Source organism: Ictidomys tridecemlineatus, chromosome 1, assembly GCF_052094955.1.
Source record: "Ictidomys tridecemlineatus isolate mIctTri1 chromosome 1, mIctTri1.hap1, whole genome shotgun sequence".
NCBI classification, from domain to species: Eukaryota; Metazoa; Chordata; class Mammalia; order Rodentia; family Sciuridae; genus Ictidomys; species Ictidomys tridecemlineatus.
In genome coordinates this window covers 49,287,845-49,303,343 of record NC_135477.1, presented here as the reverse complement: position 1 = coordinate 49,303,343, position 15,499 = coordinate 49,287,845, and the positions used below count along the sequence as shown (strand labels likewise).

The 15,499-nt window shown below is 35.0% G+C and overlaps 1 protein-coding gene and 1 long non-coding RNA gene across 5 annotated transcripts in view; both read right to left on the bottom strand.

Annotated features, from left to right (window-relative positions):
* Positions 1 to 15,499, bottom strand: part of P4ha1 (prolyl 4-hydroxylase subunit alpha 1) — a 63,936-nt gene that overhangs the window by 3,442 nt on the left and 44,995 nt on the right. For all 4 annotated transcript variants that reach the window (XM_013358903.4, XM_005325922.5, XM_078040569.1 and 1 more), the window contains 3 exons: positions 10,691 to 10,790; positions 6,578 to 6,631; positions 3,132 to 3,197 (listed from right to left, as the gene is read on the bottom strand). In XM_013358903.4, coding sequence (XP_013214357.1) covers positions 3,132 to 3,197; positions 6,578 to 6,631; positions 10,691 to 10,790 — 220 coding nt within the window. The remainder of the gene's footprint in view (positions 1 to 3,131; positions 3,198 to 6,577; positions 6,632 to 10,690; positions 10,791 to 15,499) is intronic.
* Positions 647 to 3,125, bottom strand: LOC144375463 (uncharacterized). The gene is made up of 2 exons (XR_013435423.1): positions 1,450 to 3,125; positions 647 to 1,410 (listed from the first exon to the last, which is right to left on the bottom strand). It is a non-coding gene; the product is annotated as an uncharacterized LOC144375463 (long non-coding RNA).

Below are 15,499 nucleotides of genomic sequence, written 5' to 3'. Positions count from 1 at the left end.
TTTTATATCAACAGGGAAAATGAAATGACTTGAAACCAATAAATCAAGTAACAGGCATAAACATCTATTTTATTGCATTAACATGTAATTTCTTGGGCTGGGGTTGTGGCTCATCGGTTGAGCGCTCACCTCAAATGTGTGAGACCCTGGGTTCGATCCTCAACACCACATAAAAATAACATGTAATCTCCATGGAGACAAGAATGCCATTTGTTTTGCACTTCTGATCTTTAGCTTCTAGAATAGTAACTCAAGAACAGTAGGTACTCAAATATTTCTTTAAATAAAATTTAAACAAAGAAATCGGCTTATCGTTTCTCATGCTAGGTAACCAATTATGTTAAAAATGAAAGGATTATATTAAGTTAGTCATGAAGGAAACATAGACTTAAAAACAAACATTTCAAATTAACAAGCACATGCACCAAAATAAGGTAAAGGAAGTATAGATCATATCATGAAGTTTTTTTTAAAGCAACACAACAGGGGCTGGGATTGTGGCTCAGCGGTAGAGCGCTTGCCTAGCACAGGCGGGACCCAAGTCCGATCCTCAGCACCACATAAAAATAAAAGGCATTGTGTTGTGTCCATCTACACCTAAAAATTAAATATTAAAAAAAAATTAAAAGCAACACAACATATTAGATTTTGCTTTGTGATAACAAAAGTCTATGTGTAATATCAGTTTATCTGAAATAAGACTTATAAATACAAAGATAAGATTTTGGGGGGTAATATTGCCTCCCCCAAAATACAAAGTATGATCTCACATCAGACAGACTAAATCAAGGTAAAAAGTATTAGTGAAGGGTATTTCACAAGAATGAATGTATAATAATGAAGAGCTTATCTCAAACAATGAGAAAATCAACCTTGGAGATATTTAAATGTTATGCATGATAGGAAAAATAAATATAAATGCAATGTGGCTCACCTGGAAATAGTATTTAAATATAAGAAATGAATACTAATCAAATGCTATTCAACTATTTTAGAAAAATAGGAAGAAGGAAAAAACAATAATCTAACATAATCTAATAGACCAAATAATATAACATCAATATTCATAAAGCAAAGACATATGAGAAACAAACCCAGAAACTAAGGAAACACAAATGGCTCTAAAACATCTGAAAATATGTAAGATCCTAAATAAACCTTTCTAAGAGAAATACAAAATTAAATAACTGCCAATTTGGTGAGTGGAAGATATACAGATCAATAAGTCTGACAAATGTATCACACTTAGAGGTAGGATGATTTGGTACAACCTCTATGGAGAACTCACTTCTAGAAAGTATGTAAGCTTTCACAGCATAAAATTATACACTGTACCAGTTTCTCTTCTGGTTTTTCCTTGGTGATATTTCTTTCACTTTATTTTATATGAAACTTAGTAATGTACCTTACCTCTTTTCAGAAACTAGATGGAGATGTAATGTACCTTACCTCTTTTCAGAAACTAGATGGAGTTGTGAGGGAAATGCAATTAGGAAGACAGGAGAGAGGGGAGGATAAGAGGGTGAGAAGGTGGAATGGAGGCAGGGAGAGAGGAAGAAAACAGACTGAGCAAAGACAGATATTGATAGGGAGCAAGATACCACAGATAGCAAAGATAATTCCATAAAAGTCTAATAAGGGTAAGAGATGGAAATAATGAAATAAGCAAAACTAAGTCTAGTTATAAAATACATCTTTAAAATTAAAGGTCATAGCCTTGTAGCAAATTGTATTTTCCAAATATATATTGTATTCCAAATATGGATGTATTCATCACAGTATGCTTCATTCTACATGTTTTTTGTTGTTTTGGGTCTCATGCATGCTTATGTTGTGGATTAGCATGCATGAGATCCAAGATTGAGCCTTGGATCTCATGCATGCTAATCCACAACCATGCTACTAGTGAGTTACACCCACAGCCCATACATTCTCTTTTTACATGACACACTCATTTCAGGTGGTCGAACTTATATTCCCTCACCTTTAAGCTGGGCAGAGCTTTATGATTGCTTTAATTAATATAATAAAGAGCAAAAATTACACTTATTATACTGAAGGACATTGAGGGTAGGTTATAAAAATGCCATGTACTTTTGCATTGTTCTTTTGGGATGCTTTGTCTTGCAATCCAGACACCATGCTGTGAGGAAACACAGGTCACATGGATTGACTAGACTTGAAGTATGCTATACAAAGAGCCAGTTTCAACCTTAGCTTCAAGATGACCCTAATACCAAACATCTGACTGCAAATGTGTGAGAAATCTGGAGAAGGAACCATGAACTGAGCCAAGTCAACCTCATAACCATGAGATAATATTAAAAGGACTGTTATTTAAAAAAAAATTTTTTTTAGACTTTGGATATTTATTTTGTTCATTTATTTATATGCGTTGCTGAGAATTAAACCCAGTGCCTCACACATGTGAGGCAACAGCTCTACCACTGAGCCACAACTCCAGCTCCAAAAGGACTGTTATTTTAAACCACTTAGTTTTGGGGTGATTTGTGATGCAACAATAGAAAAGAAGAAGAAATATGACTGAAACTTTATTTGGGGGCTGCAGATGTAACTGTGGTAGCCCTGGGTTTAAACCTCAACATCACACATACCAATTTCATTTTACATTTATGTCTATATAAATTTTTTTAAAAGATCGGTGTTTTGAAACTAACAATGTCAGAGTTGTTTACTGCTGATAGGGCTTTTGGAGTACTGCAATGTGCTATTTGATCTGGGTACCAGTTACCAGATGTGTTCACTTTGTGCGAAATTACCAAGATATATACTTAATGTGTATATTCTTCTGACATGATACTTCAATTAAAATTCTAATTTAGAAAAGTTTACTAAAATATATGAATATATGGGCTTTTACATATATTAATTATACATCACAAAACAATTCTATTAATCATTAATATTTGAATATTAACAATTTAAATTTAAAGTTTTTCAAATTTCTACACTGAACTTCTATATTACAAACTAAGTTAATTGTAAACTATATTACAAACTAAGTTAATTGTAAACTAGGATGTTAAATAGGAATAATGCTGAACAATCTTAGTTGAGTTCATCTAAATATTATGTGATCAAATCCCAACTTAAATTTAGCCATAACTTACATAAAACAGCCATGTAGCAATTCTGTTTCCTGTCCCCAGCTCTTTGAAAGCATCTGGCTCATCTTTCTGTGAATGCAACAATGAATTCAATGATATAAAATTCAATAATGCAAATACTCTAATAATAGCTGAACATCAGTAGTAATAAGCTGAATGATAAGCCAAATTGTTCCTTTATAATGTCCATAAGCATATACAATAGCTGCTTAAGTATCTGTTGAGACTGGTACTTCCATCATTATCAGGATAAAAACAGATTTGTTAGCCTAAACAATAGTAGCCAATATTAAGTGACTATAGATTATTTAAAAGACATGACAGCCATCTCATAGCTACATTCATGAAGTATATTCTCTGTGGATAAAAAATTTACACAGAGATTAATTTTCGGCTTATAACCTCAAATACTTATTGCAATTCTGATTCTTTCGGATAGTCAACAATAATGAGGTTGAAGACTTCATATCGATCTACTTAAATCTAAATTAAAATACATAAAAATCTCTTGGCATTTATGAAAATGTATCTTTCACACAAATTTGTATACCGTTGTTTGTAATAACCCAAAATTGAAAACAATCCGAATGTTTTTCGATTTGTGAATTGGTAAACTGAGGTGCATCTATGCTATGGAATACTACCAAGCAATAAAAAACTCACTGTTGATGTGTGCCTCGAGGAAATTTTATGCTTGGTAAACAAACACAATCTCAAAAGGATACATACTGTATGGTTCCATTAATATAACATTTATGAACTAACTGAAATGGAACAGATTATTGATTACCAGCAGTTAGGGATGGGAGGAGTAAGTTTCTTTTTTAAAGTTTTTTATAAATTTTTTATTCTAATTTATTAGATATGACAATGCATTACAGTTCATATTATACATATAGAGCACAATTTTTCATATCTCTGGTTGTATACAAAGTATACTCACACCATTCATGTCTTCATACATGTACTTAGGGTAATGATGTCCATCTCACTCCACCGTCTTTCCTACCCCCATGGCCCCTCCCTTCCCCTCGCACTATCTAGAGTTCGTCTAATCCTTCCTTGCTCCCCCTCCCAACCCCACTAGGAAGTTTCTATGTAGCTTTAGAGCAGTACTGCAAGGGAACACTGCTGTGACGCTACAGTGATGCATCTTGACTGTGGTAGTAATTGCATAAAGCTACACCATGTGCTAAAACTGCATAGAGCCACACAGAAACAAATGCACATAATTGGTATAATATGCATACTCTTGGTGGATGTGTTAATGCCAAATTCCAGGTTTGGATATTTGACAATACTAAAGTTATGCAAGATATTAACATTGGGGGAGGATGGATGAGGGGTGCATGGGACCTCCCTGAATATATGTTTACTACTTCCTATGAATTAATATTTAAAAATAAAAAGTTAAAAACATACAACTTAGTTTTGTAATTCAAGGATTTAACTGTATAGTTTTCTACACCATCAAAAACCTTCATATCTTTGAAAACTGAAAATAGAAGGAAAACAAGCTTTACATGTCTTGATAGAAAAAAGGCCCAAGATTTGGGGATTAAGCCAGTAGAGGGTTTTTTATAAAATATAGACTGTTTTCTGTGAAAAAGAATCTACCAGGTTGGGGTTGTAGCTCAGTGGTAGAGTGCTTGCCTAGCATGTGCGAGGCCCTGGGTTTGATCCCCAGAACCACATAAAACTAAACAAACAAAATAAAGGCATTGTGTCCATCTACAACTAAAAATATTAAAAAAAAAAAAAATCAACCCTTGTTTCATAATGGTGACCAAGAATGTTGTGGATACATGAGGCACATTCCTTAGAATTCTGTCATTATAATAAAGATTAAATTAAGATTGGTAATACTATACTTTAAAGCCAAATATATAAAAGAAGTAAAAAGAGACTAACATTTATTAATCTTAAATCAAGAGTACTTGGCAAGTAGCACAAACTTTTATAAACTGCTTTAATATTATTATCCTCTATCCTCTAAGCTCTCTAGATCCTTCTTGTTTTTTGAGATAGTGTCTTACTATGTTGCTCAGGCGATCCTCCTGCCTCAGCTTCAAGTAGCTGACACACACCACCGTGCCTGGCTTCTTTTGTTTATTTTCCTGTCTGAAAATACGTTCATGTAATTGGTTCAGAATTCATATGAATTCGCTTCATCTGTCTCTATTCTGTTTTGAACTTAGCCATTACAATTTAATTCTCAATTATTTTTTAATTTGAAACTTCCCTTATTTTTTAAGTATAAAAATTCCTTCTTATAGTTTCTTTTGTCCCATTCTCTAAGTACTATGTAAGTATTTTATATTATTTATCTGATAAATTTTAGTAAGTAAAATCCTGGGTATATCTGTCAATTGCTTTAGTCCTACCAACAGTGTCTTATTTATTGCCAGTTAGTGATTTTTAAAAAATGAATTCATGTTTATAGCTTAAGTGCTCCAATGAGGATTGTCTCTAGACAGGATATGAATTTGTTTCTGACACAGCAAGGAATACCACCTAGCTGAACACTCTGTTCTTTTCCAGAGTAGTAAAAATTCAAAACCCAGATTCATGTGAGGGTAGGCCTATACTTCTAGAAGCAGCATCCCATACCACCCCAGGCAGGATAGATTATTTTCAAACCCACTCTTTTCTTCACTGAAGGTGTAATTCTTCTGGAGATTTAGGTGTGATACTGGCGGTTCAGGTGCAGCAGCTCACATTGTGGCAGATCCTCTCCCTGAGCTGGTAATCTGGGTTCTTGCAGGTATGTGCCTCTGGCATCAGCTTTTCTGTCTCCTGTTAACCATCTAATTTTGGTCTCTAGGTGTCTTTGTTCAGTTTGTCTTTGGGAATATCCTTTACTTTTTTCCAAGCTTACCAATGCACTTAACCAAGTATCTTAAATACTTTCTCAGGTATCTAGGTGTTTTTTTACTGCTAAAATGGCTTTGCAGAGTATATATTCGCTATGGATTTATAACACTAAAATAAAAGAATAAATATGTTGACATTCTCTTCTTGACCAACGCTACTCAGGTCCCTCCAAAATCTCTTTTCAACTAGGCCCCAAATTCCAGGCTTCTGTGTTCACTTCTGCGTTTAAGCAAGAATCCTGCTAAAGTTAATTTAGCCAGGATTACCCATCCTCAATATCTAATCAGGTTCCTCATCTTTTATCCCCTAAGTGAATATGATCTCTCTGCCCTTTCTGCAGCAAGATTCTCCTCTTACCTCTTCCATAATTTTTTACTTTTCCTTACTGTTTTTGGAGTTAAACTCTCCCTCACTGCAAAACCTGACTGCAGTGGTCCCTATACTTATCTAATCCAATAGTCCTCTACTGAACTAAATTGGCCTCTGTCTTTAACAAGGGTCATGAATAATTTTTCTTTAACAATATAATACCTAAGCTTCAGTGGATTTGTTAGGTCTCCATGTCTTTTACTTACCCGTGCAAAGTCAAAATGGGGTTCATATTGTCCTCCAACTCCATAATTTGCGACCTGAAGAAATAAAGTATGAATTAAAGAACTGTCAACATTAATGCTTTAAAAAAAATTCTGTGAGCCCTATTTTGGCCTTTTATATGGTTAGGAACTTCAAGAGAAATAAAAAAGTATTTAAAGTCAATGAGAATTCCAAAGAAAATAGGAATGAAAAACTAAGGATAGCTACTATGTGCTATTTTTAGAAACTTAGTTAATGGGATTTTTTCTTTTGCTTTTGCAGTGAGGGAGCACTTAAGCATATTTGAGAGACATGCTTTTTCCAAATACATAATTTAAACTAAAATTTTGAGATTGCTATTTATTTTCACAAATACATCTTCCTTAGAAATTTAAATTTAAAAAAGTTTCTCAAAGCACCAAATGCTAGCAAATTCCCAATGTACTTTAATAAAATTCCTTTCCTTGAATATTTTTTCGAACCCAGGCCTTGTGCATGCAAGGCAAGCACTCTACCACCTGAGCTATATTTCCAGCCCTTGAATATTTTTTCTTTGCTAAGGTAAAATGGGAAAAGGTCCATATCTATTTAGTCATTCCTGCTGAAGGGCCCCAACAACTTCAGTTGGTTATGACAATGTCTCAGTGTGAGAAAGAAGGAAATAAGATATTTGTTCTGGGCTGGGTGCAGTGGTGCATGCCTATAATCCCAGCAGCTCAAGAGGGAGAGAGAAAGGGGGATCGAGAGTTCAAACCCAGCCTCAGTGAGGTGCTAAGCAACTCAGTAATACCCTGTCTCTAATAAAAATACAAAATTGGGCTGGGATTATGGCTCATGGTTGAGTGCCCCTGAGTTCAATCCCCAGTACCCAAAAACAACAACAACAAAAAAGATACTTGGTCTAATTTTTATGTTCCAGCTCTCCTATTTACAATGTTTGTAATGTTGGATACATCTAGTTTTTTTATTTGGAAAATGATGCCTTCCTTAATTCCCTCCATCACAACATAAAATGCTGACAAAACCAAAGGAGAATGTAACTAAAAGAATGTTGCTGACAAAACAGGAGATCATAATTAGAAGTACTGCCCACAGAAAGTGCAAATCATGTATATTATTCTGGACATTTTATTTTTGTTTTAAGTAGGTGGACCAATCTGTTAGAAATTGCAAACCAATCTGTTAGAAATCTACAATTTGCTTGGAAGAGGTTATAAAGGTTATGGAGGTTACAATAAAAACAAGATTGGAGAAGATGACGACAAAGTGGGGTTTTTTTGATGATAATAATCAGATAACCATAGAATAAATGACAATTTAAGAACATATAAATATAGGCAGTTCTGCTTTACACAGTTCTGAATCTCATTTACTATGGACCCTAAAACACAGTTCAAATTTCAGTTGCCATGGTATATTAACTCTAATTGCATAAAGTAAAACTTTGCTGCTATTTCTTCAGTCCACAAGTAACTATGTAAAATAAAAGCTACACATCATGATCAATAATCAGTCATATCCAATCTTTCAAAGGCTGTCAGTGACTGGTCACCTGTTATTTTTTGTTTTAAATTATCATGACAAGTGACTTGCCAAGATAATTCAATAGGAAAAGAACAGTCTTTTCAATAAATGGTTCTGGGACAATTGATATCCACAGGAAAATAATGAAGTTGATTGCCTACCTCACAATATCATATGAAAAAGTTAATTCAAAAATCAAAGACCTGAATGGAAGAGAAAACTGTAAAATTCTTAGGGATCAGTGGTATAGCGCAGTGTCAGTGTGTGCTTAGCATTTGTAAGGCAAGGGAAGAGGGTTTAATTTCTAGTACTGAAAATGAAAACTACACAACACTTAGATAAATGCACAAATGTAAATCTTCATAACCCTGCATTAGGCAATCATTTCTAAAAGGCATAAACAACAACAAAACCCTGACAAATCAGATTCCATCAAAATTAAAAATATTTGTGCCAATAGATGCCATTAGAGTGAAGACAGCTCACAGAATGGGAGCAAATATTTGCAAACCACATCTGAAAAGGGTCTGGTATCCAGAATATATAAAGAACACTTGACAAACAATTCAATCTGAACATGGGCAACAGATTTGAACCTCTTTTTTTTTTTTCCCAAAAAGATATAGTAAATGGCCAACAGCACAGGAAAAAGATGTTCATTATCACTAGCTAATAGGGATATGCAAACAAAAACACTAGACAGTACTTCAAACTCATTAGGATACCTATGCTAAAAGCAAAAAACAAAGACTGACAATATCAACTATTAAGGTTGTGAAGAAACTTTAACCCCCATATATGGCTACTGAGAACATAAAATGGTTCAATCACTTTGAAAAACAATTTGGTATATCCCCAAAGTTAACCACTCTGGAAAGCAGTATGGAGATTCCTTAGAAAATCTGGAATGGAACCACTACTTGACCCAGTTATCCCATTAAACAGCATATATCCAAAGGACTTAAAAATCAGCATACTATAGTGATATAGCCACATCAATGTTCATAGCTTAGATATTGTGAATTGAGCTGCTATGAACCAATATAGGTGCCCTTCAGCAGATGATAAATAAAGAAAACGTAGTACATATACACAATGGAATACTACTTAGCCCTAAAGAAGAATGAAGTTATGGCATTTGCTGTTAAATGGATGGAACTGGAGGCTATCATGCTAAGTGAAATAAGCCAATCCCAAAAAAACAAATATTCTCTCTGATATGTGGATGCTGACTCACAATTAGGTGTGTGTGGGAGAGTAGAAGTTCAGCAGATTGAATGGGGGAATGTGGGGAAGGGAGGGGGAATGGGAAAGACAGTAGAATGAATCCCACATAACTTTCCTATGTTCATATGCAAATACATGATCAATGTAACTCCCATCGTGTACAACCACAAAAATGGGAAGTTATGGGCTGGGGATGTGGCTCAAGAGGTAGCGCGCTCCTCTGGCATGCGTGCGGCCCGGGTTCAATCCTCAGCACCACACCATTTGTGTCCGCCAAATACTAAAAAATAAATATTAAAATTCTCTCTCTCTCCCTCTCAAAAAAAAATGGGAAGTTATACTCCATGTATGTATGATACATCAAATTACATTGTGTCTTGTATAATTAAAAAGAACAAAAAAAAAGTTACCATATGAGTCAGCAACTCCTAGGCATATACCCAAGAGGATTTAAAATACCTGTACATGAAATGATCACTGCAGTTATTCATAATAACAAAGTAGAAACAACCCAAATGTCCATCAAGTGATGAACAGATACATGAAATGTATTCTACCTACAAAATGGAATATGATTGTGCCATAAAAATAAATAAAGAAGGGCTGGGGTTGTGGCTCAGCAGTAGAATACTCGCCAAGCACGTGCAAGGCACTGGGTTTGATCCTCAGCACCACGTAAAAATAAATAAAGGTGTTGTGTCCAACCACGTAAAAATAAAGGTGTTGTGTCCAACTACAACTAAAAAAAATATTTTTTAAAAGAATAAAGGACTGATATATGCTTCCACATGAATGAACCTTGAAAATATAATGCTTAGTGAAAGAAGTAATATACAAAAGGTCACATATTAGACCATCCCACTTATATAAAATACCTAGCAAAAGCAAATTCAGAGACAGAAGGAAGACTAGTGGTTGCCAGGAGTTCAGAGAGGGGGAATATGGTATTACTATTTAAAGGGCATGGTTAGGGTTTCTTGCTAGGATTGTGAAATTTTTATGGTATGTGAATCACATTTCAATTCAAAAATTTTTAAAAAGTCAAAATTCATAGTGGCTACCCTCTAGACAGCCTGAAGAATGAAAAAAAATTATAATGTACTTAGTTTTAGTGTCACATACTTTCCATTTCCTTGTACATTCATATTCAATAGTACTTCATGTTTTGACAAAATTCAAAGGTCATAGAACAATTATATTTTCTCCCACTGATTATTAAAATCATTGCATGGTTTTGGCAACAGTTACTTTTTATGGTTTCCAACTATCATGCAAATAAAGAACTGCCTATTCAGTGTCCAAAGTTCTTATCTGAAGCCTTTCTTGAAGAACTATAAAAATAACTTGCAAATATGATTACCTACCTGTAATTCCTCTGCTGTGGAAACATCGAGTCCTGTTAGATCTTGAATTCTCATATTTATTCGAGACACTACAGGGTCTTCATAGCCAGAGAGCCAAGCACTAAGGACAAGAGAATATTAGTTTTACTGATATTGTTTTATTACATGAAGATTGAGCTGTAATGGGGAATGGGAAAGACAGTAGAATGAATCCCACATAACTTAAGAGTAATGGGGACTAAACCCAGAGGTTTTGTACCACTGATGCATATAACTGGCCCTTTTTCTTGTTTTGAGACAGGGTCTCTTTAACTTGTCCAAGCTGTCCTTGAACTTGTAATCCTCCTACTTCAGCATCCCAAGCTGTGATCATATGCCACTGCACCTGACAAGAGCTGTAATTTTAAAAATCATAAAATATAGGACAATAAACGCTTAAAGGCATTTAGGTGATTTGCTTGTTTGTGCTTTTTATTAATGAATATTTTTTTAAAGGATGTCACATTCTATAGTTAGAGATTGAAAGGAAAATACTTTTATCATTTTAGTGTTTCTATAAAAACGGTTGGATTAATGTAAAGAGACCACACTGAGAATTTCTTTCCTTGAAACAACTTCTCACTATGTTCCTGGCCAATCTGTTAACTCCTGGACTCAATCAATCCTCTTGCCTCAGTCTCACATGTAGCTGGGATTGTAGGCAAGCATCACTGTGCTTTGGCTTACAATGGCAATTTCTAAAAATTCTAGAAAAATACATTTAAACTGAAAGCAACTGTTTCATATAATGTATAGGAACAAACTGGGGTGGAGGTCAAAGGGTCTTTAGTCACATGTATATAATAGTAATATTTTATAGGAAACAAATTCATGTATTTTATTTACTTTATTTAAATAAGTTTTATAAAAATATCCAAACACACCCACTAAGATAGTTATAACAAACTGATAATAAGCATTTATAGAAACTGGAACCCTCATACATTGCTGGTGAGAATGTAAAACATTCTATTGTGGAACACAGCTTGGCACTTCCTCAAAAATGTCAAGTACTACCCAGAACAATGGCACACACCTGTGATCCCAGCTACTCTGGAGGCTGAGGCAGGAGGATTGCAAGTTTGAGGTCATCCTTGACAACCTAGCAAGATCCTGTCTCAAAATAAAAAGGGCTGGGGATGGAGCTCAGTAGTCAAGTGCCTCATGAGTTTAATTCCCAGTACCACAAAAGAAAAAAAAAAAAACCCAAGAGTAACCATATTAGCTTATAGCCATCTATGCAAATTAAATATTACATACAGAAATGTTCAGAGCAGCATTACTAACAGCCAAAAAAGTAACAACACAATGTCCATCAATTGATGAAAAAACAAAACAAAACAAAACCCTAAATGTAGGGTGTGTGTGTGTGCATATATCCATAAAATGGACCTTTACTGTGCTGTGAAAGTACTGATATATGCTATAACATGGATGAAAACTTATAAGCATATTCAGTGAAAGATGCTAGATTCAAATGGCCACATATTATATGATTTCACTTATATGAAATATACAGAATAGGTAAATCAACAGATGTAGATTAGTGATTGCCAGAATAGGGTGGGGGGAATGAAGAATAACTCATATTTTTGGGGTGAGGGGACAAAAATGTTTTGGAATTAGACAATGGTGACAGCTATACAACTAAAAAGATTAAAAATCACTTGAATGCACATTCAAAGGGGTGAATTTTATAGTATGAAAACTGTATTTCCATTTTTAAAAATATAACTCCATCATAAGGCCCTGGGTTTAATTTCCAGAACATAAATGATAGAGGAACCCCAAATTCAACTATATCCCCTTTACATATATTTTAAAAAACATTTTTTAATAGTTGTAGATGGACAGCATGCCTTTGTTTAGTATTTTATGGTGCTAAGGATCAAATGCCTCACAAATGCTAGGCAAGTGCTCTGCCAGTGAGCTTCAGCCCAGCCCCTTCACATATATTTTTGCCCAGTCTATTGGCCCTTTTCTTTCTTCATTTCTCCTCTCGGTAAGCTTAATTCCGTGGTTTGTCATTTTAACAATATTCTTGCTATGGGACTAAATTTAACCGAGAAAAACAATCCTGCATGAATTTTTTTCTCCAAGCTATACCTATGTCACCAAACCATAGTCACAAAATAGGGCAGATATGGTCCACTAAAAAAACATGAAAACCAACTTTAAATAGGCCCTTATTCTTACTTCCTTCTCTATTCTGGACCCCAACCCACCCAGCTTCTTCTTTACTATGCAACTAACAGAGAACAAACCACACAACTTGCCTACATTAGTATCCACTTGTTCCTTCTAGTTCCTAGAGGCTAACCTAAGGCTTACCTTTTCCTTTAGATTCCATTACCTCAGGCCATTTCAGGAACTGATTAGCCTTTCTCTCTATGATCAACTTGTTCTCTCTCTTGAACCCACTGCCCTTAATTGTGGTGCTGGCAACTGAACCCAGGGCCTTCTACATGCTATGCAAACATCTTAACGTTGTGCTACAACCCATCTTCCTTAATAAGCCCACATCTTTTAACTGGGCTTAAATCTCTCATTAATATAGAAAAAAAAATCCCAGTTGTCTCCTTCTCACCAGCTACCAAACACCTTATTCCCCTCTTAATCAACTTTTTCAGACTCATAAATTCATTCTAATCTAGTTTTAGTCCCTTATCACTCCATTTAAATTGCTCTTGATAATGTCACCCATAATCCTATCGTGCTACTAAATCTAATAACACTTTCTAATTCCTGTTGTTTCTCCCCTTGGTAACATTTGACAGTATTAATTCTTTCTGGCAACTCTTCCTCAAACACTTCTTCTCCAGATATTCCTGTAATGTCTGGCTCCTTTACAGTCACCTCCACAGCCTTCTACCTCCCTCCCAGGACTTCACCACTTCCTATGGAACATGCCGCCTCTAGCCCTAAGGCTAGTGCCATGCTTTTCTCTTTGCCCAGAATATTCCTTTTTGCTTTGCAAAATCAAGGCTATGGATAGCACCTTAGACATCACTTCTTCAGAGAAGCCTTTCTTGGCCTCTCTCCCTGTCAAACTAAAGTCAAGTCTTCTAATACTCTTTTTTTTTTTTTTTTTTAAAGAAGACAAGGAAGAAAGGAAGAGGAGGAGGAGACAGAAGTTTTTGCTAATCACATGAAACTGGCATAAATAACATCCTATTATAATTAAGCGAGGATAAATACTGTTATAAAATTTCTATTTCTCACATCCATTTCAAAGGAAAATATATTTGGCTTTTTGATCATATGGACTGATGTCAGTAATACCATGTGTGTGTTGTGTGGTATCAGGGTTTGAAACCAGGGTTTGTTCTACCTAACACTGAGCTACATCACCAGCCCTTTTAGCTTTCTGAGACAGGTCTAATCCATCCAACTTTTAGTCTTCCTGCCTCAGCCTCCTATGTAGCTGGGATTACAGGCTTGCACCACCATATCTGGCCAGTAAAACCATTCACCACCCCACTGCATCCAGTAGAACCATTTTTAAAAAATAGTAAATACCAATTAACATCATCTCAACTGCTAAGACATTGTCTTAAAGGCAATTATAAAATCATATAATAACAACTGGCAGGATTAGGACTGTGTTGTAGAACACTAAGAATCATCTCTATTTTAGCTGTTATATCAATACACCTTGCAGTTTTCTCTCCCAGTTTTACTCTCTTTTGGAGTACAATAAATAATATAGGTTTATAGGTAGGGAAGTATTATGAAATGCAGCTGTTCCAATTTTCTATATTTTATTCCTTCAAAAGTAAATGGGGGGCTGGGGTTGTGGCTCAGCGGTAGAGCTCTCACCTAGCACGTGAGAGGCCCTGGGTTCGATCCTCAGCACCACATAAAATATTGTGTCCATCTACAACTAAAAAATATTTTTTTAAAAAAGTAAATGGGCAATTCATGATTGTTAGGAGTAATTCTTTGAGATACTTCCAGTTTTCTAAAAAGCAAGGTTTCTGAATACGTTCTTAAAACTAGTTTTTCATTTTGGTACAAGAACTTATAAGCATTATACATTTTGATCTGAATTTTAGTACTACTTTTATGAGGATTAATGTTTTAGTTTCAAACAAATTCTACTTAGATTTAAAAACTGAACTGAGATCTTTTTTCCACTTGTATACATTAATGTGTTAATCTAACATACACATATACACTTGTATATGAATGTACATGTATTCTAAAAGTAAGTTACTTTTACCAGTAGAATAAAACTAAACTCAAGAAAAAACTCTGAGGAACAGTTTGGTTTGCCTTAGAAATCCTTTTCAAGGTTGGAGAGAGCAGGTAGTTTGTTAAGAGTACAATAAAACTACCTATAGTCTAAACATCTGTCAGTCTCACACTGTGTCAAATTGCTCTGCAGCATAGGTCTCTAGAGGGATGCATATCAGACACAGCATGCTTTTGGGTGGTCAGTCAACGTTATCTGCAATCTTTCAGTAACTTTTATTTTCCACTTTGTGCCTAGTTTTTGTACCAAAGTAATCAACACATTCAAGAATAGCTTCCTCTATAGAATGCCCAAATAATAGCCTTTGTGCCACTACACTCTCTAAGAATAGATATACACTTTCATTTAAATCTCCCTTCATTAACTGAATGCTGTAACTACATCTTCAAAGAATTCTTATATCCAGCTCTGAATGCTTCTACCTCCATGTATCCCTGTAGTTATTTCAGAAATAACTGCTAGTACACATTATCCGCCACAGCCTGGTTCATCTGTTGCAGGTCATATGCCCTATTCTCAGAATACAGGGATCAGAA